General features: G+C 43.1%; 1 protein-coding gene across 4 annotated transcripts in view; it reads left to right on the forward strand.

Annotated features, from left to right (window-relative positions):
• shisa6 (shisa family member 6) overlaps positions 1-21,945 on the forward strand; it is a 68,095-nt gene that overhangs the window by 39,560 nt on the left and 6,590 nt on the right. The window contains exons 5-7 of one of the 4 annotated variants that reach the window (XM_031805163.1): positions 4,135-4,173; positions 20,052-20,111; positions 21,491-21,511. In XM_031805163.1, the coding sequence (XP_031661023.1) occupies positions 4,135-4,173; positions 20,052-20,111; positions 21,491-21,511 (120 nt within the window). The remainder of the gene's footprint in view (positions 1-4,134; positions 4,174-20,051; positions 20,112-21,490; positions 21,512-21,945) is intronic. The other 3 variants (XM_031805164.1, XM_031805165.1, XM_031805166.1) reach the window with 3 other exon arrangements.

Here is a 21,945-nt window from a genome sequence, read left to right on the forward strand (position 1 = left end):
AAGGGAAAGGGAGAAGCGACGTGGAGGGAGAGAAGCCTTTTTAATGTTATTCTAGCTCTCCAATCGTCCTTTATCTGTGTGTGTTTTGCAAAAAGCCACACATTTGTTCTTGAAATGACCTCCAGGCAGGCTAACTCTAGCTCATTGATTTCATCAGACTTATAGGGATGTTGCCGCGGAGGCCGGAGTAGCAGGCTGGAGTAACACACCAGGGCCATTGTAGAAGTATTTACCCTGAGCACAAATCTAAATGAAAATCTTCGCAAACATTGGCTCTCGCTGACTGTAGACAAGCTAGGCTGGCCATTTGAGGGTCTCCCTCAGGGCGGTGACATCTCTGTTGCTTTAGTCACGATAGCATTCACTGCAGTCCCATTGGCACAGGCGTCATTTCAGCGTCTAGCGTTGATTTACATTTGGTTGAGTTGTCATTTTGAAATGTCTCCCTGACGTTGATGACTATTTGCAAATCCAATCAGTTTTTCCATGTTGATTCAACGTCATCACATTGAATTGCTTTATTGAAATGATGTTGAAACCGTGTTGATTCAACCAGTCAGAGGCCTCATGCCCTAAGGAGGAACAGGACTATGTGCCTCCTCAGATTTGTCCTGTTTAAAATAGTTTTTGTTGTTGTTGTTCCCAATGTCCCACTCTCATAACTAGCTACCAAGAAGCCATTTCAGGGTATCAATGAATTTAGAGTATCTAGCTAGTCTAACGATCTTAGCTAGCATGTCTGCTGGCAGTTTGGTAGACTTTAGAAAAGCAAGTACATATGTCTCACATTCCTTTCAATCTTTCACCAACATTTTATCAGAAGCAGAGAAGCATATCCAGATACTTTAAATAAACAACCACCAGGATACAGCTCAAGAGTTCATAGTATTAAGCATAATGCTTATGGCTCTAGATTGAAGGAAAAAGCTGTTTCACGTGTTTGAAAAATGCAAAATTCTCCAACTTACGGTCGATGGGGCCTAGCTTCCCTCCGGACCACCCCACAGCCATCCTCACATACTTTTTGTCCCCTCAGATCTCTGGGGTGAATGACGCCCCTGCAATCAGTCGTCCCCCCCCCCCCCCCCCCCCCAGTGGGTTTGTTTGGTTCGTTGTGGTGCAGCTATAGACTCCCTGTACTGAAGTGTACACACGGCCAAAAACCCAAGACTAAAGAGTCAGCCAAAGCTGCCAATCGGAATGAACCCATTGACTTGTGAATGACATCATCTCTCCCTACCTGTCAGCAGTAGATATAGGTGAAACAAAGGATACAGATTGTTAAACAATGTGACCTAAGGGGGCATCATTCTTCTAAACTGTCAATTAACAGAAGTTAGCCACGAATAGACATGGAATAATCAATACATTCCATTTAGTTTTGAATAGAATGTCTCTAATGTAATAAATATAGATATGGAAGTACATATAAGTCCAAATCTGCAACCCAAATGTAATACCTACTGTATGTTGTGCACTACTTTTAACCAGGTCACTACATAGAGAATAAAGTGCTATTTGGGACACAACCCAATGTCTTACATGTACTGTAGATCCATACCAATAAGGTTCTGGTGAAAAGTAGTGCACAATAGGAAATAGGGTACCATGCTGGATATCTGTATCTCTCTTTGGCTTTCCACAGCTCCAACTGATTTCAGTGTGTTAGACATCGGGCCATAGCATTCCATTAGCTCTTTAGGTCAAGGCTTCAAGTCACTTAAAGCGTTTGTATGTCTGTATTATTAATGTGCCTTCCCACCTCAACACACATGTATGCACAGCAACACACTAGCTGACCTGTTCTGGGCTGTATCTGGTCATAGTGAGGTCAGGGCTGTGTTGGGTTGTAACTTATTCATACTACTACTTAACTACTTAACAAATCAGTGTGTGTGTGTGTGTGTGTGTGTGTGTGTGTTGCTAGGCATTTAGAGGTGGGGAACGTAGGCCCACAGAGCATTCGGAAAGTATTCAGAGCCCTTGACTTTTTCCAAATGTTCCTACGTTACAGCCTTATTCTACAATTGATTAAATAAAAAATATCCTCAGCAATCTACACACAATAGCCCATAATCACACATTTTTGCAAATTTATAAAAACAAAAAAACAGAAATAGCTTATTTACATCAGTATTCAGACCCTTTGCTATGCGACTCGAAATTGAGCTCAGGTGCATCCTGTTTCCATTTGATCAACCTTGAGCTGTTTCTAAAACTTGATTGGAGTCCACCTGTGGTAAATTCAATTGATTGGACATGATTTGGAAAGATACACACCTGTCTATATAAGGTCCCACAATTGATAGTGCATGTTAGAGCAAAAATCAAGCCATGAAGTCAAAGGAATTGTCCGTAGAGATCCGAGACAGAATTGTTTCGAGGCACAGATCTGGGGAATGTTACCAAAAAATGTCTGCAACATTGAAGGTCCCCAAGAACAGTGGCATCCATCATTCTTAAATGTAAGAAGTTTGGATCCACCAAGACTCCTCCTAGAGCTTCCCAAACTGAGCAATCGGGGGAGAAGGGCTTTGGTCAGGGAGGTGACCAAGAACCCGATTGTCACTCTGACAGACCTCCAGAGTTCCTCTGTGGAGATGGGAGAACCTTCCAAAATGACAACTATCTCTGCAGCATTCCACCAATCAGGCCTTGATAGAGTGGTCAGACGGAGGCCACTCCTCAGTAAAAGGCACACGACAGCCCGTTTGGAGTTTGCCAAAACTGGTCTGATGAAACCAAGATTTAACTATTTGGCCTGAATGCCAAGTGTCACATCTGGAGAAAACCTGACACCATCCCTACAGTGAAGCATGGTGGTTGCAGCATCATGCTGCAGAGGTGTTTTTCAGTGGCAGGGACCGGCAGGATCGAGGCAAAGAGGAACGAAGAAAAGTACAGAGACATCCTTGATGAAAACCTGCTCCAGAGCGCTCAGGACCTCAGACTGGGTCAAGGTTCACCTTCTAACAGGACAATGACCCTAAGCACACAGCCAAGACATCGCAGGAGTGGCTTTGGGACAAGTCTCTGAATATCCTTGAGTGGCCCAGCCAGAACCCGGACTTGAACCCAATCGAACATCTCTGAAGAGACCTGAAAATAGCTGTGCAGCAACGCTCCCCATCCAACCTGACACAGCTTGAGAGGATCTGCAGAGAAGAATGGGAGAAACTACCAAAATACAGGTGTGCCAAGCTTGTACCGTCATACCCCAGATGATTCGAGGCTGTAATTGCCTGCAAAGGTGTTTCAACAAAGGACTGAGTAAAGAGTCTGAATACTTATGTAAATTAGATATTTCAGTTTATAATTTTTTATAAATTAGTAAACATTTCTAAAAACCAGTTTTTGCTTTGTCATTGTGTTTTTTGTGTGTAGATTGATGAGGAAAAACAACTATTTATTAAATTTTAGAATAAGGTTTTAACCAATTTCTTTAAATATCAGTATCTGTTGCTGTGTGGGAGGCAGCCTGTATGAGGAGCTGATCCATCATCTATAATGATGGATCAAAGTTTCGCATGGCTGGACCCTCATACCCAACAATGTGTGTGCATGCATGCGCGTGTGCATGCATGCGTGGGTGTGCGTGTGTGCACACGCCTCGGTGGTAACATGGTGTATAGAACACAGCTGACTTCTACATCTCCTCGTCTCTTTCATCTCCCCCCTTTCTACTCCTCTAGTATTGGATCTGTACCTTCTTTGCCATCCTTTTAACCTGCAGCCCATCTTCTCTCGTAATTCCTCCAACCTTCATTCTGCCTCACATTTCATCTCGTTTATACGCATATAACCTTCGATCTTTACCTCCTTTTACCTAATCTAGTAGCGTAGTGTTCAGTCCGGTGTTAGCTGTATTTTACTTGGAGTGTGTGGCATAGCCTTTAGTAAGGGCTGATCAAATGTCCGCATTCATTTCTACTTATGTGATCATATGAAGTGATCTGTACAATACCATGTCTTTATTTGATTGGCAAATGTGACATTTGAAAGAAAATATATAATATGTTCTGATGTTTCAGCTGTATTCTGTTGCTCTATCTGGCTCTCCTCTCTTGGTTTGATATGTTGTAAACTCTCTGTCCGCTCCACTACTTACTGTGCCTGGTTCCTTCTGTATTCTAGGTGAAAAGCATTGGCCCGTCCGCTCCCAAAGCCACCATGGTAGGAATGGCCGTTGTGTGTGGAATAGGTAAAGGTTGCTCCTAACCACTGATACACGGTCAGAGCTTATATCAACTTCCTAATAGTTAGGCTAGGATTGGGGCTAAGGTAATCTGATCCTATATCTGTGGTGAGCGGTGACTTTTACCTTGAGTGTTCTGTGTCTCTCCTTGACCTCTATCTGACCTTTAACCTTTGACCTCTAGCTCCTGTCACTGTGTGTGGTGGATCATGTGTGACATCTGTGTGTGTACATTCGCTGTAGACCATCTAGATCAGTGTCGAGTCAATTGCAAAGATGAGGAGTTTATCTTGTCTTATTGAAATATCTCAAACATATTGTGAAACTTTTGAAAAAAATAATTCCTTAATTAAATTCACCCACAGTGGATTTGCAAGGTCTATCAACCAAAGAGAAAATCTCAAGCACAACTAACCCATAGTGGCACTTTCAGTGACCCCTGACCACAAAGTGGCAATCAAAAGATGAGCTATTTTAAAATATATATATTTTTAAAGTACTATTAGTAGGCTATAAGATGATCTTAGTGGAAATGGAAATGAGAAAATCTATTGATGATTTTCATTGCAGTTGACCTGACAAGTAAAGTGGTTTTCTATTCCATCGTGTTGTGCCTTAATAAACCCAAGCTGTCCCATACTGTCCGTCTTTTCCTAACCTACTGTACCATCAGGCCTGTGTCAAAACAGTGTTTTCTCTCAAATGCATTAAGTGTGCTTGGTTTAGCTCACCCAGCGCACTGGATTGGTATTGTTGGCACTTTCGGGACTATCTAATTGGTTCCACTAAACCAAGCGCAGCTTAAGTGTTTGAAGGGATAAAAATACTATTTATACCCAGGTCCTAGCTACTGTACTATACCATGTATGTATATATGTATGTATGTATGTATGTATGTATGTATGTTTGTTTGTATGTGCTATGCTCCTGGACTCTTTCAGTCCTCAACATACCAAGAGGAGTTCTCTAGAGGTATGGATAAAGGCAGCTTTGAATGATGTTACTTCTTATTACTTAAAGAAGACATCAGATAAATCTGTGCTTATCCTTGCTAGCGACACTACAACCCTTCTCCTGTCCTCACAACCAACAGTCTGAAGGACTACGAGGGAGCTGGTATGTAAAAAAGAATTTACACAGAGAGAGATATTACTTTATTATGCTGAACAGAAATATAAATGCAACATGTAAAGTGTTGGTCCTTGTTTCATGAGCTGAAATAAAAGATCCCAGAAATGTTCCATACGCACAAAAAGTTTATTTCTCTCAAATTTTGTGCACAAATTTGTTTATATCCCTGTTTGTGCGCATTTCTCCTTTGCCAAGATAATCCATCCACCTGACAGGTGTGGCATATCAAGAAGCTGATTAAACAGCATGATCATTACACAGGTGGACCTTGTGCTGGGGACAATAAAAGGCTACTCTTAAAATGTGCAATTTTGTCACACAACACAATGCCACAGATGTCTCAAGTTTTGAGGGAGCTTGCAATTGGCATGCTGACTGCAGGAATGTCCACCAGAACAGCCACCCAGACAGCTGATGAAACCGAGGGCTATTTCTGTCAAAAGCCCTTTTTGTGGGGATAAACCCATTCTGATTAGCTGGGCCTGGCTCCCAAGTGAGTGGCAGCCTATGCCTAGTCATGCCTAGTCATGTGAAATCCATTGATTAGGGTATAATACATTCAATGATATGAACCTGCAACTCAGTAACTTATTTTCTGATCAGTATAGTTCTAACAGAACAGTTGTGGTGTGAAAATATGAGGATGAGGTATTTTTTTCCATTTACTGAATCCTGACATATTGTCTATTCTTCTTGGTCCCATGTGATTTGAGGAGGCCAAGACATAGTGGTGAACATCATTATCTTCTGCGTTGTCTAGAGAGACTGTGAGGTCTCTCAAGGTCTCTGTAAATGTCAGCAAAACTCTGGCCTCAGAGGTCTAGAATACAATATTTTTTTTTTTTTAAGTATTATAATGTGACAACACAGGGTCACTCTGGTAGATGATTGTTCAGCGTCCATCATATTGCTAAATGAACACCCATTTGTCACCAAAGATTGGCATTTATAGCGGCAAGTGAGCCTTAAATGCCTTTGGGTTATTGAGAGAGATGAGACGCTGACAATGGAATGCTGGCTACCATTCTAAAACTGGCACTTACATTTCAGTTAATTAGCAGATGCTCTTAACCAGAGCGACTTACAGGAGCAATTAAGGTTCAGTACCTTGCATATTTTTTACCTAGTTGGTCGGGGGATTCAAACCGGCAACCTTTCAGTTACTTGCCCAAAGCTCTTAACCGCTAGGCTACCTGCCACCTGTCATGTAAACATCTTCCCAGCCTGAAATAGTCCCCAATCGTTCTGACTGTAACGTCATGCTGTAAAATCTCTCCCAGCGTGAACATTTTACCATCGGGTTCTTGGTCACCTCCCTGACCAAGGCCCTTCTCCGCCGATTGCTCAGTTTGGGAAGTTCTAGGAAGAGTCTTGGTGGATCCAAAATTGTTTCATTTAAGAATGATGGAGGCCACTGTTCTTGGGGACCTTCAATGTTGCAGACACACCCTCTTCCCTCAGCCCTTAAATTAAGTGGATGCTGCTGATGACGTATCATGACGTATGATGAGTATACACTTGCAGGGCAAGAGGCGAGGGAGGAAGTAATGATTTTTTAAATGGACCACTCTTGCCCGTAAATTCGTCACTCGTTCATCCTGCGATGATTGTGTTCTCAGCCACCGGTAGTTTGTGGGTGCTTTATATGTGCTACAGTCAATTATGATTGCATGTCTACTTACATTAAATATATAATATATTGTTATAAACTGGGTGGTTCGAGCCCTGAATGTTGATTGGCTGACAGCCGTGGGATATCAGACCGTATTCCATGGGTATGACAAAACATGTATTTTTACTGCTTTAATTACATTTGTAACCTGTTTATAAAAGCAATAAGGTACCTTAGGGGATTGTGGTATATGGCCAATATACCACAGCTAAGGGCTTTATCCAGGTACTCCGCATTGCGTCATGCATAAGAACAGTCCTTAGCTGTGGTATACTGGCTATATACCACACCCCCTCGGGCCTTATTGCTTAAATATACACCTACTGTATGATAGCTAGCAAATTAATTAGCTAAATAACATTAGCCGGCTGGAATTTCTACAATTTCCGAAGCTAACCAAACAAAAGCATCATTACTTTTACGAGACGTGTTTGTGCATTAGTAGCACAATTTCTAACTTATTTACATTAGTTTTTTACTTACACTTGTATGCTGACTCCATCTTGACGTTGAGGTTTTAAGTTTCGGCTGACTTTTCTTAGCGGATGTACAATCATCACGAATTGAATTATGGGGTGTTTCAGGCCCCGAAGTGAACACAATTGTACACTCGCAAACTCCATTAAAAACGAGGGCTGAGGGGCTTACGTTATTTGGACCGACGACAAATATGTCCGCGGAGATTCCCCCAAGGGAATGAGGGTATGTGGACGAGGGTGTATCTTGAATGAGTTTGAAACGCAGCCCGGATGTTTCTCTCACACCCTTCCTCGACCTTGAAAAACTGCTCTGTGGGCTCGCACATTTGTTTCACACATCTGCCAATCAATGGTGGCCAGGAGTATTGAAGCTTGTTGAGGCGTGAGGTCAGCATATAAACACCCAGACTCGCGCGTCAATGTCCCGAGGGTTGATGTGAGGAGAGATCTTTTGCGATTACAAAGACGTTGGCACTACGGGAGGGTGTGAGAGAAACATCCGCACAAGCTCAGCCATCCATGTAAAGAGACGCACATGCAATTATTGAACTGGAAACATTTTCACGCTGGGAGAAGTTTTACAACATGACGTCACAATCACAACACAATCAGAACGATTGGGAACTATTTCACGCTGGGAGGATTTTTACATAACAACGGGCACTTCTTACTGTTATTCTGTCATGTCTTACTGGCATTCTAGAACAGGCTAATACTACTATCCCTTCTATATCCTGTAGGCTACTGTATATGATTACCTCTTATAAACAAAATATGTTTGCCCCACTGACTTTAATTATCCCATCAGCTGGCATAGTCTTCTACCAGTTAATCTAGGCCAGGTTCTAAATGATTAGCCTATAGTCTATAAAAGTCTGGCTGTACTTAAGTCTAACACCCAGAGACTTAGGCACACTGAGTCTAAAATGAGTTCTATAGGTCTACATTTGGAGGCAGCAGCATTAGATATAACTTCCTAACCAGTATCGCTGGTGCCACAATTGGGTCAGAAATAAGCTGTTTCCACTGTTGGGATGAGCGGAAGGCAGAACGAGACAGAAGTTCCATCCATTGGTAAAATAAAGTCTCCCCGCTCGCCGTACTGAGTCAAGCTGGCAGTTAACATTTAGCGATTAAATGTTAACACTCTTTGTCAGTTGTTAAATGCCAAGTCCACAGTGGCTCTCAGCCCCATGGCGCGGCGAGGTGGAAAAGAGAGGGAGGAGAGGGGGCGAGAAGGGCAGGGTAGATGTGTTGGCAGTGTTTCGATGTCAACAAAGCCAATAGGATAGAGAGACCCCTGGTCTGACACCCTCTCGCACAGGCGCATGTACATACACACGTGTTTATTCAAATACTGAAAAATAAATGGAAGATGCATCTGTGAAAATGTCATTGCACATTATTTAGAACGAAAAGATCAGGCAGGGGTTGAGCAATTACACCAAATGTCATCCTATAATTTTCACTCATATGTGAAATTGTATAGTCAGACAGTCAGGCAATTATGATACCCTTATGATAACCAAAATCATCCCAAAACTAAAATTTATACGTGAAAGGGTTCAAATTGCCTGAGAATGTGGAAGTTGTTGCATGACTGTGTTTCCGAACGGTCTTTTGTATTGGGAGGAAAGGAGAAGAGTTTGCGTACACCAACTCTGCTACACCCCAAGGGGCTCTGGAGTGGATGTTAGGGACCCATCTCTGGGTTGGGTGGAGGAGGGAGAGGGGATAGGGGATAGATACACAGCTGCTCACCCTCTGCTCACTGATGACCTTGTTTGTTTTCTGTTTTTCTCTTTTCAAAGGGATCACTGATGACTGAGGGTTGGAGTGTCCTCATTACTGAGGGTTGGAGTGTTCTCATTACTGAGGGTTGGAGTGTTCTCATTACTGAGGGTTGGAGTGTCCTCATTACTGAGGGTTGGAGTGTCCTCATTACTGAGGGTTGGCGTGTTCTCATTACTGAAGGTTGGCGCGTCCTCATTACTGAGGGTTGGCGTGTCCTCATTACTGAAGGTTGGAGTGTTCTCATTACTGGGGGTTGGAGTGTTCTCATTACTGGGGGTTGGAGTGTTCTCATTACTGAGGGTTGGAGTGTCCTCATTACTGAAGGTTGGCGTGTCCTCATTACTGAGGGTTGGAGTGTCCTCATTACTGAAGGTTGGCGTGTCCTCATTACTGAAGGTTGGCGTGTCCTCATTACTGAAGGTTGGAGTGTTCTCACAGGATGTCATTAACATTAATGGGAAGTTTAGAAGGATTCTTAAGCCCTGAGCTTTAACAATGTGCTCAGATTGCCGCATCCAGTTTGAAGGAGAGTCATGCTAAGATATTTATTGGTGGGCTATACATTACTAGGTGTTTATGCACCAATTGTGCCATATTAGTGCGGTTAGCATTAGTGTTAAGGTGTTAACTTACCACTTATCTCCACTGACATTACCCACCGTTTTATCACCACCACATTCCTGGATGTCATGATTTTTGTGATAGGATAAGTTATGTCAGGATAGTGAGTCAGTGTTGAGCCATCTGGGTGTTAATATGCAGGCTCACATGTGCTGTATCAGGTGTGAAAATACTGATTAATATTAATATGATGCAATATGTGCCTACAGGAAGAGAGATGATGTCAAATACCTCACGGAACCACACAAGCCGGCATAAATCTGGGTTTATCATCTCATTTTGTTTGACTGGCAACAGACAAAGTGCACAGCTGCATCATCAAGTTGCAGACAGACAAAATACCCATTTTATCAATTTAGATTGGAGACCTGGTTAACCTCTCAATCAGGAATAATCAATATACAGTGTAATTATATGCTCAGTCCCTGTGCTTATCTCCTTCTCTCCTTCTCATTCAGCTGGCAGAACCAATAACTGATACAGCTAATAGGCAGGTGTCTTTAAAATGACTCAAATCCAACAATATTTTGCCCGTACCTCCTTTAAAGGGGCCAATGCAGCCATTTTTATCTCAATATCAAAATATTTCTGGGTAACAATGAAGTACCTTACTGTGATTGTTTTCAATTGGTAAAATTGAAGCTTCTTAGCAAGAGCAATTTCTCAAGCAAGGGTTTTGCTAGGACTGTCTGGGAGTGTAGAGAGGAAAACTGGAAACTGGCTGTTACTGACAGAGAGGTTTGGAACTCTCTTTCTTACTGGTCTATTAATGTCACCGGGCAGGCCAAACTCCCACTAACACAGGCCGAAATTTCAGGCGGTCTTTTCAAACAGCTCTTTATACTAAAAGGGCATTATCAACAGGTTCACAATTTCACAGTATTATTCCTACCTCACAGTTTGGAAATCATCTAAAACCCAGAAAAGTCATGTTTTTGACTACACTGGGTCTTTTACCTAACCCCAAGCCAGCTACATTCATAAACAAATTGCTTGGTTACATTTCATTTACATTTTGGTAGTTGTAGGAACATTCTCCAACTGGTTTGGACATTGGGAATGTTCTAAAAAAACAACAACGTTCTTCTGTTGTAATTTCAGTATTTCAGCAAAAAAGTTTCCTACAGATTTCCTCATGGTTCTATTTAAAGTCGTTCTAAAATTGTTCCCGAGAATGTTATAACTTTCCATAAAAAAACACTTTATTTATCAATCAATCAATCAATCAATCAAATGTACTTTTTACATCAGCCGATGTCACAAAGTGCTGAACAGAAACCCAACCTAAATCCCCAAACAGCAAGCAATGCAGATGTAGAAGCACGGTGGCTTGGAAAAACTCCCTCTCTAGGAAGAAACCTAGAGATGAACCAGGCTCTGAGGGGTGGCCAGTCCTCTTCTGGCTGGACTGGCCACCAGTGTAGGACTGGTGGCCAGTCCAGCCAGTCTTACACTCGTGGAAGAGATTATAACAGTACATGGCCAAGATGTTCAAAAGTTCATAGATGACCAGCAGGGTCAGATAATAATAATCACAGTGGTTGTAGAGGGTGCAACAAGTCAGCACCTCAGGAGTAAATGTCAGTTGGCTTTTCATAGCCGATCATTCAGAGTTAGAAACAGCAGGTGCGGTAGAGAGAGTCCAAAAACAGCAGGTCCGGGACAAGGTATCACATCCAGTGAACAGGTCAGGGTTCCATAGCAGCAGGCAGAACAGTTGAAACTGGAGCAGTAGCAGGACCAGGTGGACTGGGACAGCAAGGAGTCATCAGGCCAGGTAGTCCTGAGGCATGGTCCTAGGACTTAGGTCCTCCGAGAGAAAGAGAGAGAATTAGAGGGAGCATACTTAAATTCACACAGGACACCGGATAAGACAGGAGAAATACTCCAGATATAACAGACTGAACCTAGCCCCCTAACACATAAACTATTGCAGCATAAATACTGGGGTCAGGAGACACTGTGGTCCTGTCTAGCGATACCCTGAGACGGGTGCAAACAGGCAGGATATAACCCCACCCACTTTGCCAAAGCACAGCCCCCACACCACTAGAGGGATATCTTACTACCCGGAGACAAGGCCGAGTATAGCCCACGAAGATCTCCCACAGGGCACAAACCCGGGGGTGGGGGAGACGCCAACACGGACAGAAAGATCACGTCAGTGACTCAACCCACTCAAATGACGCACCCCTCCTAGGGACGGCATGGAAGAGCACCAGTAAGCCAGTGACTCAGCCCCTGTAATAGGGTTAGAGGCAGAGAATCCCAGTGGAGAGAGGGGAACCGGCCAGGCAGAGCCAGCAAGGGTGGTTCGTTGCCTTTCCATTCATCTTCACACCCCTGGGCCAGACTACACTCAATCATAGGACCTACTGAAGAGATGAGTCTTCAACAAAGCCTTAAAGGTTGAGACCGAGTCTGCGCCTCTCATATGGATAGGCAGACCATTCCATAAAAATGTTGCTCTATAGGAAAAAGCCCTGCCTCCAGCTGTTTGCTTAGAAATTCTAGGGACAGTAAGGAGGCCTGCGTCTTGTGACGTAGGTATGTACGGTAGGACCAAATCGGAAAGATAAGTAGGAGCAATCCCAAGTAATGCTTTGTAGGTTAGCAGTAAAACCTTGAAATCAACAGGAAGCCAGTATAGAGAGGCTAGCACTGGAGTAATATGATCACATTTTTTGGTTCTAGTCAAGATTCTAGCAACCATGTTAAGCACTAACGGAAGTTTATTTAGTGCTTTATCCGGGTAGCCAGAAAGTAGAGCATTGCAGTAGCCTAATCGAGAAGTGACAAAAGCATGGATTAATATTCCTACATAATTTTTGGACAGAAAGTTTCTGATTTTTGCAATGTTACGAAGATGAAAAAATCTGTCCTTGAAATATTCTTGATATGTTTGTCAAAAGAGAGATCAGGGTCCAGAATAACACGAGATCCATCACAGTTTTATTTCAGATGACTGTACAACCATCAAGATTAATTGTCATATCCAACAGAAGATCCATTTGTTTCTTGGGACCTAGAACTAGCATCTCTGTTTTCAGTTTAAAAATAAAACATTTGCCGCCATCCACTTCATAATGTCTGAAACACAGGCTTCCAGGGAGTGCAATTTTGGGGCTTCACCGTGTTTCATCAAAATGTACAGCTGTGTATCGCCAGAATAGCAGTGAAAGTTAACATTATGTTTCCGAATGACATCACCAAGAGGTAAAATATATAGTGAAAACAAGTGGTCCTTAAACGGAACCTTGAGGAACACCGACATTTACAGTTGATTTGTCAGAGGACAAACCATCCACAGAGATAAACTGATACCTTTCCGACAGATAATATCTAAACCAGGCAAGAACTTGTCCGTGTAGACCAATTTGGGTTTCAAATCTCTCCAAAAGAATGTGCACAAGGACAGATGCAGAGCCTTGGTCTGACACCATTTAAAGGTAATTTACCACCTTCACAAGTGCAGTCTAGGTGCTATGATGGGGTCTAAAACCAGACGGAAGCGTTTCGTATACATTGTTTGTCTTCAGGAAGGCAGTGAGTCGCTTCACAACAGCTTATAATTATTTTTTGAGGAATGTGAGATTTTATATATGCCGATAGTTTTAAAAATAGTTTCTTGGTCTAGGTTTGGCTTTTTCAAGAGAGGCTATATTACTGCCCCTTTTAGTGAGTTTGGTACACATCCGGTGGATAGGGAACTGTTTATTATGCTCAACATAGGAGGGCCAAGCACAGGAAGCAGCTCTTTCAGTAGTTTAGTTGGGATAGGGTGCAGTAGGCAGCTTGAAGGTTTAGAGGCCAAGACTATTTTCATCAAAGTGTCAAGAGATATGATATAGTATTAAACAACTTGAGTGTCTCCCTTGATCCTAGATCCTGGAAGTGTTGTGCAGACTCAGGACAACTGAGCTTTGGAGAAATACGCAGATTTAAAGAGGAGTACGTAATTCTAATTATCATGACCTTCTCGTCAAAGAGGTTCATTACTTTATCACTGCTGAAGTGAAAGCCATCCTCTCTTGGGGAATGCTGCTTTTTAGTTAGCTTTGCGACAGTATCGAAAATAAATGTTGGATTGTTATTTTTCTCCTCAATTAAGTTGGAAAAATAGCGTGATCGAGCAGCAGTGAGGGTTCTTCGATACAGCAAGACAGTCGAAATACTTCCAGTTTGGTGTGGCGCCAAAACAGTTCCAATTTTCTGGAAGCTTGCTTCAGGGCTTGGGTATTTTCTGTATACCAGGGAGCTAGTTTCTTATGTCAAATGTTTTTTGTTTTTAGGGGTGTGACTGCATCTAGGGTGTTACGCAAGGTTAAATTTAGTTCCTCAGTTAAGTGGTTAACCGATTTTTGCACTCTGACGTCCTTGGGTAGGTGGAGGGAGTCTGGAAGGGCATCTAGGAATCTTTGGGTTGTCCGAGAATTTATAGCACAGCTTTTGATAATCCTTGGTTGGGGTTTGAGCAGATTATTTGTTGCGATTGCAGACGTAATAAAATGGTGGTCCGATAGTCCAGGATTATGAGGAAAAAGATTAAGATCCACAATATTTATTCCACTGGATAAAACTAGGTCCAGAGTATGACTGTGTGTTGCAGTGAGTAGGTCCGGAAACATGTTGGACAAAACCCACTGAGTCCATGATGGCTCTGAAAGCCCTTTTGGAGTGGGTCTGTGGACTAGTCCATGTGAATATTAAAGTCACCAAAGATTTGAATATTATCTGGTCTGTTAGGAATTCAGGGAACTCAGTGAGGAACGCTGTATACTGCCCAGGAGGCCTGTAAACAGTAGCTATAAAAAGTGATTGAGTAGGCTACATAGATTTCATGACAAGAAGCTCAAAAGGCAAAATGCTATCTTTTTTTTTTGTAAATTGAAATATGCTATCGTAAATGTTAGCAACACCTCAGCGGGATGCGCGGGGATATGGTCACTAGTGTATCCAGGAGGAGAGGCCTCATTTAGCACAGTAAAATCACCGGGCTTAAGCCATATTTCAGTCAGCCCAATCACATCAAGATTATTATCAGTGATTAGTTCATTGACTAAAACTGCCTTGGAAGTGAGGGATCTAACATTAAGTAGCCCTATTTTGAGATGTAAGATATCACAATCTCTTTCAATAATGAAAGGAATGGAGGAGGTCTTTATTCCAGTGAGATTGCTAAGGCAAACACCACCATGTTAAGTTTTGCCCAACCTAGATCGAGGCGCAGACACTCCTCTGCATTCCAGGCTTGGTCCTGTTCGTGGGTAAGTAACATTCAGAGAACATTCTAATAATGTTATTTAAAAACATATACATTCCGTTCTCAGCAGCAACAAAACCCTCTCTATCCTAAGTGTGTTCAGGTGTGTTGGCCGCGCCCACTAATTGGCCACACCTGATCTTAATGAGTGCTTGTTTCCTTTGAAATGGGGTCTGTTTGAATATACTCAAATGAACAGCTTTGTATGTGTAAAAAAACATAGCGCTGGCTCCATCCTGGTGGCGCAGTGGACTAATTCTATGGATAGAGAACAGAAGATTATAGGTTTGAATCTCAAAGATGCCTTGTCAGAATAAAACATAAATGTGTTTGCATGATTAATGCCTAAGGAAATACATTTTCATGGTTCCTATCTGTGCTTGGAATAAGCTAGCAGTGGTATTAAGTCCTATTGAAACATTCAGTGAAGGAAGTTATTCAAAAGAACATCATTTCCATTCTCAGAGCCTTTATAAAACCTCAGAGGAAAACTTTCAAGAAACCAGACAAACACGTTCTCTGAACCTCCCTGCCACCTAAAAATAAGTGTTCCCAGAACAGGCAAAATGTTCACTTCTGTCCTCAGAATGTAAAAAAAAAAAAAAAGAATCAATTTTACTGGTATGACTTTGTTCCCACAACCAATGTGAAACCAAAAAATATAAGTTTCCACAACTTTCAAGGAACCAATGTGCTTGCTGTGGTGTGTGTGTGTGTGTGTGTTGCCTCTCTCTAACACAACTAATTGGTCCCCCGATTACAGCGGGATCATTGAACTGGTCCTTCTTCCTTCTTAATTAGGGCCCAGTGCAGTGCAGGGGCTCTTAACTCAGCAAAACTTCTCTCTGTCTACACTTTCTCTACGGGGAGCTCTGCAGTACTGGCTCTCTCTATTTCTCTATGGAGGTCTCAGTGCTTTCTCTACGGGGAGCTCTGCAGTACTGGCTCTCTCTATTTCTCTATGGAGGTCTCAGTGCTTTCTCTATGGGGAGCTCTGCAGTACTGGCTCTCTCTATTTCTCTATGGAGGTCTCAGTGCTTTCTCTATGGGGAGCTCTGCAGTACTGGCTCTCTCTATTTCTCTATGGAGGTCTCAGTGCTTTCTCTATGGGGAGCTCTGCAGTACTGGCTCTCTCTATTTCTCTATGGAGGTCTCAGTGCTTTCTCTACGGGGAGCTCTGCAGTACTGGCTCTCTCTATTTCTCTATGGAGGTCTCAGTGCTTTCTCTATGGGGAGCTCTGCAGTACTGGCTCTCTCTATTTCTCTATGGAGGTCTCAGTGCTTTCTCTATGGGGAGCTCTGCAGTACTGGCTCTCTCTATTTCTCTATGGAGGTCTCAGTGCTTTCTCTATGGGGAGCTCTGCAGTACTGGCTCTCTCTATTTCTCTATGGAGGTCTCAGTGCTTTCTCTATGGGGAGCTCTGCAGTACTGGCTCTCTCTATTTCTCTATGGAGGTCTCAGTGCTTTCTCTATGGGGAGCTCTGCAGTACTGGCTCTCTCTATTTCTCTATGGAGGTCTCAGTGCTTTCTCTACGGGGAGCTCTGCAGTACTGGCTCTCTCTATTTCTCTATGGAGGTCTCAGTGCTTTCTCTATGGGGAGCTCTGCAGTACTGGTTCTCTCTATTTCTCAATGGAGGTCTCAGTGCTTTCTCTATGGGGAGCTCTGCAGTACTGGCTCTCTCTATTTCTCTATGGAGGTCTCAGTGCTTTCTCTATCTGGGCACTGACAGTGTGGGGCCAAGCCTGAAGTTCAAAGGTGTGATTGGGGTGTCAGCACTGTGTGTGGATTAACTACAAAAGTGCATGGAAAGTGTTTTGGTTTTACAGCTATGGCACAATGTAATTAAAATGGAGATCACAGTGCATGTGTGTGCGTGTGTGTGTTCTTTATGTCTGATGCTTTTCAAGAACATTAAATACATTCATATATTCAGCAAACCCTGCCCTCACGTCTGTGACTTCACTTTGTCTGCAAACAGTCTCTCTCTCCACAAACCAAACCCTGCCCTCACGTCTGTGACTTCACTTTGTCTGCAAACAGTCTCTCTCTCCACAAACCAAACCCTGCCCTCACGTCTGTGACTTCACTTTGTCTGCAAACAGTCTCTCTCTCCACAAACCAAACCCTGCCCTCACGTCTGTGACTTCACTTTGTCTGCAAACAGTCTCTCTCTCCACAAACCAAACCCTGCCCTCACGTCTGTGACTTCACTTTGTCTGCAAACAGTCTCTCTCTCCACAAACCAAACCCTGCCCTCACGTCTGTGACTTCACTTTGTCTGCAAACAGTCTCTCTCTCCACAAACCAAACCCTGCCCTCACGTCTGTGACTTCACTTTGTCTGCAAACAGTCTCTCTCTCCACAAACCAAACCCTGCCCTCACGTCTGTGACTTCACATTGTCTGCAAACAGTCTCTCTCTCCACAAACCAAACCCTGCCCTCACGTCTGTGACTTCACTTTGTCTGCAAACAGTCTCTCTCTCCACAAACCAAACCCTGCCCTCACGTCTGTGACTTCACTTTGTCTGCAAACAGTCTCTCTCTCCACAAACCAAACCCTGCCCTCACGTCTGTGACTTCACTTTGTCTGCAAACAGTCTCTCTCTCCACAAACCAAACCCTGCCCTCACGTCTGTGACTTCACTTTGTCTGCAAACAGTCTCTCTCTCCACAAACCAAACCCTGCCCTCACGTCTGTGACTTCACTTTGTCTGCAAACAGTCTCTCTCTCCACAAACCAAACCCTGCCCTCACGTCTGTGACTTCACTTTGTCTGCAAACAGTCTCTCTCTCCACAAACCAAACCCTGCCCTCACGTCTGTGACTTCACTTTGTCTGCAAACAGTCTCTCTCTCCACAAACCAAACCCTGCCCTCACGTCTGTGACTTCACTTTGTCTGCAAACAGTCTCTCTCTCCACAAACCAAACCCTGCCCTCACGTCTGTGACTTCACATTGTCTGCAAACAGTCTCTCTCTCCACAAACCAAACCCTGCCCTCACGTCTGTGACTTCACTTTGTCTGCAAACAGTCTCTCTCTCCACAAACCAAACCCTGCCCTCACGTCTGTGACTTCACTTTGTCTGCAAACAGTCTCTCTCTCCACAAACCAAACCCTGCCCTCACGTCTGTGACTTCACTTTGTCTGCAAACAGTCTCTCTATCCAGAAACTCAACTCTGACGTCAACGGTCAAGGTCTTTTTTTATAGAAATAAAATACGCACATACACGCCCACCTACTCTGATGACACATTCCATCTTCCTATAACAAATATTAAAACCCATGATGTGAGAACGAGGGTCATCTATCCCCTCTCAGCACTGTGACTGCTAATGCATGATTAAACAGGCACAACAGCACACAGCCAAATGAATGTGTCTCAACGGTGGCGGCACTCGGTCGGCGGTGTGTCTTCCATCTATCTACAGTATCGTTGCTTTTTCACCTGGATCACACACACACACACACACACACACACACACACACACACACACACACACACACACACACACACACACACACACACACACACACACACACACACACACACACACACACACACACACACAGGTATAAAGTACTTAAGTAGAAATACTTTCAATTATTACTTAAGTTGTTTTTTGGGGTATCTGTACTTTACTATTTATATTTTGTACAACCTTTACTTCTACTTCACTACATTCTTAAAGAAAATAATGTAGTTTTCACTCCATACATTTTCCCTGCTTGGCAGGACAGGAAAATTGTCCAATTCACGCACTCATCCCTGGTCATCCCTACTGCCTCTGATCTGGCGGACTCACCAAACAACCATGCATTGTTTGATGCCAGTGTGGCTTTTGAAATGGTTTACATTAACTTTTGATACTTAAATATTTTTTGAAACCGTATACTTTTAGACTTTTACTCATGTACTCATTTTCTATTAAGGTATCTTTCATTTTACTGAAGTAGGACTTTTTCCACCACTGCGCACACACACACACACACACACACACACACACACACACACACACACACACACACACACACACACACACACACACACACACACACACACACACACACACACACACACACACACACACACACACACACACACACACACACACACACATACACACAAACACATCTCATCTCTGCCATCTCATTTCAGCCCAAAACGGTCCACATGGTCTGGATGGACAGTTGGTTAAGTGACAGGGGCTTGTGCCGAGGGGTGCAATGCTACAACATGTACATCCAAGCACTCTCACCTTCACTGTCATCCCAAAACGTCTGAATCCAAGGATCATAATATCACAAAGAACGGTCCAACTCAAATGAGATGTTCAGATATATTACTATTTTTATTATGGTGTCTTTTTCATTTTCAGTAATGCAATTTTTTTGAAAGAACAAGGGCACTCATGTCCCATGTCAGTGTGTATGTGAATAACACATGCTCAGTGTACATGGTGCTCTTCTTCTGCACATTCTCCTCAATGATTCCAGAGTCTCCACCTCTCCATCCCGCCCGTTTTTTTCACCTCGCGCCCCTATTTTACCTGCCCTTCCTCTCCTTACTGTTTTCTCTCCTTACTGTTTTCTCATCTTGCTTCACCATGATACCCAGGTCATTGGCTGGAAGTTGTTAAAGGGATTCTCTATGTCTGAATCTACGTTTGTCAGATGTTTAAAAAAATACATATTATTAAGATTGATTTAAACACCATTTTTGAAGTGTGAAAACATCTGACAAGCTTTTATTTCGTGATGAACCATCCCTTTAATGATGCCAATTCTAGCTCTCTGCTTGTATTAACCATGTCATTACTTTTGATCAGATACGATATCTGATATGCTTATCTCATGCACATTGAATGATCCTCTCCATTGCTCTTTTCACAGGTACCCATCAGCAAAACTACAACCATGTGGTTCTAGGTAGCCCGACACGCACCCAAAATGGTAAGGACAGCTAACAGCACTAGCATCCAGATACAGGGTTATGTTCCAATACCCACTCTAGCATAGGCTACTACTTAGAATTCATGCCCAGTACATTACTTAGTGTGGATGCTGAATCAGAGCCACACAGTTATTTGTAGAAAGACAAATGTCACTAAATCACATTTTTTTTCCCAAACCAGGCCATTCTCTCGAAGTAATGTAGCCCAGATTTGGGGAATTAACTTTGAAACACTCTTTTGACACAAATATATGCTACCACTGATGCCAACCTACTCTTCAATTTCTCTTATTGAAAATTAACATTCTCTTATTGAAAATATATATATTTTTATTAACGATAGAATCACAGAAGTGTCACATTTCATCATCATGACCATGTATTCTTTTGAACGGAGCGAATAAAAAACGAATGAATGTCCATCACCTTACTAAAAGGAAATGCGATTGGCTGGGCATCAAGTGAACCTCCTTTTAAGGTCACAGTGTCCCGGCTATATCGTACAGGTTCCTCCTCTGCCATTAGAAGATGGAGTGCTATTACTGTAGCCCCTGCTCTCTGTGAGGAAATCACCCCCAGCTTCATTACATTTACAGATTTTCTTCTGCCAATGTTCTCTATTCATTCACAAGAGCTGGGTTTAGGGGGGATAGAGGCTGATGAATAGATAGGAGGAAGAGTGCTGGTTGCATAAGGACAAAGGGTGAGGCGAGGATAAAGAAGAATGAAAAGGAGAGAAAATACCATTTCTTTGTGTTTGTTTAACATTGGCCTCTCTGGCTGATGTTCAGTGTCTGCTCAACCCTGTGTAGAAGCCTTCCCCTCCAATGCTTCCGCTGCCTCTTAAGGAGATTCTGTAGTCGTAACACATCTGCTCCTGTGTGTCAACTCAATGTGTGTTCCATTACACACTGCTAAACCAGACGAGTGTTCCACGAATGAAATACCCCTGAATTCTATGGGAAACATGAGAAATCCATTCTGACAACACATCGAACGAACACGCTTTGATCACAAGCCACATAAACAGGGCTTGGTATGCCAGTGTTCTGTGTTGCTCCGATAAGGCTGGTCTATGTAGCTAGTGCAACCGCTGCTATCCTCTGTGTGTGAAGCAACTGCTGACCTTCTGTCAATTAAAGAGGGTATACAAAATTGCTCTTTGTACATATGAGGTGCATTATTACTATATCTAAAGGAACATTAGATTTTGGTCTGTTCCGAATACATAAAAATGATATACGTCATTGGTTTATTCCAGAGGTAATTGCTGGACTGATGGCATTGAATGAGGTGTGTGTTGGTTGGGTTGGTCTGAATGCTGTTTCACACCATCAACATGTTTCTGAACTGTTTGTTTTCCACTTGGGTGGGGTAGCTCACCGATCATTGAGGCGGGGTAAGTCACACACACACTCACACAAACATAAACCCACATGCATTAACTAACACACACACCCTTCCATTCACCGCCACACCCATCCACACACTCACCAACCCTTAGCCTTTGTACCTTCCCCTGTCCACATAGTCCGTGGTGTGGCTGTACTGTGCGTGGTGATTTAGCAGTGACGTGTGTTTCTGGTTATGGAGGTAGCTAACAGCATGCCACAGTGTGAGTCTATTTTCCCTGTGTGGAGAGTGTATTGCAGACACTTCTTTCACAGCTGGGTCTCTCTCCTCCCAAATCTCACCCCCCACAGTTCTCTCCGGACCCCTGCTGTCATCTGTCCTTTTCAAACTTCTCTTTCTTTCTCTTCAACTCTCCCCCCTCTTCAACTCTCTCCTGCAGCAGTCACCCATCCCTCTATTTTTATCTGGCCGCTGGAGCCA

Source organism: Oncorhynchus kisutch, linkage group LG25, assembly GCF_002021735.2.
Source record: "Oncorhynchus kisutch isolate 150728-3 linkage group LG25, Okis_V2, whole genome shotgun sequence".
NCBI lineage: Eukaryota > Metazoa > Chordata > Actinopteri > Salmoniformes > Salmonidae > Oncorhynchus > Oncorhynchus kisutch.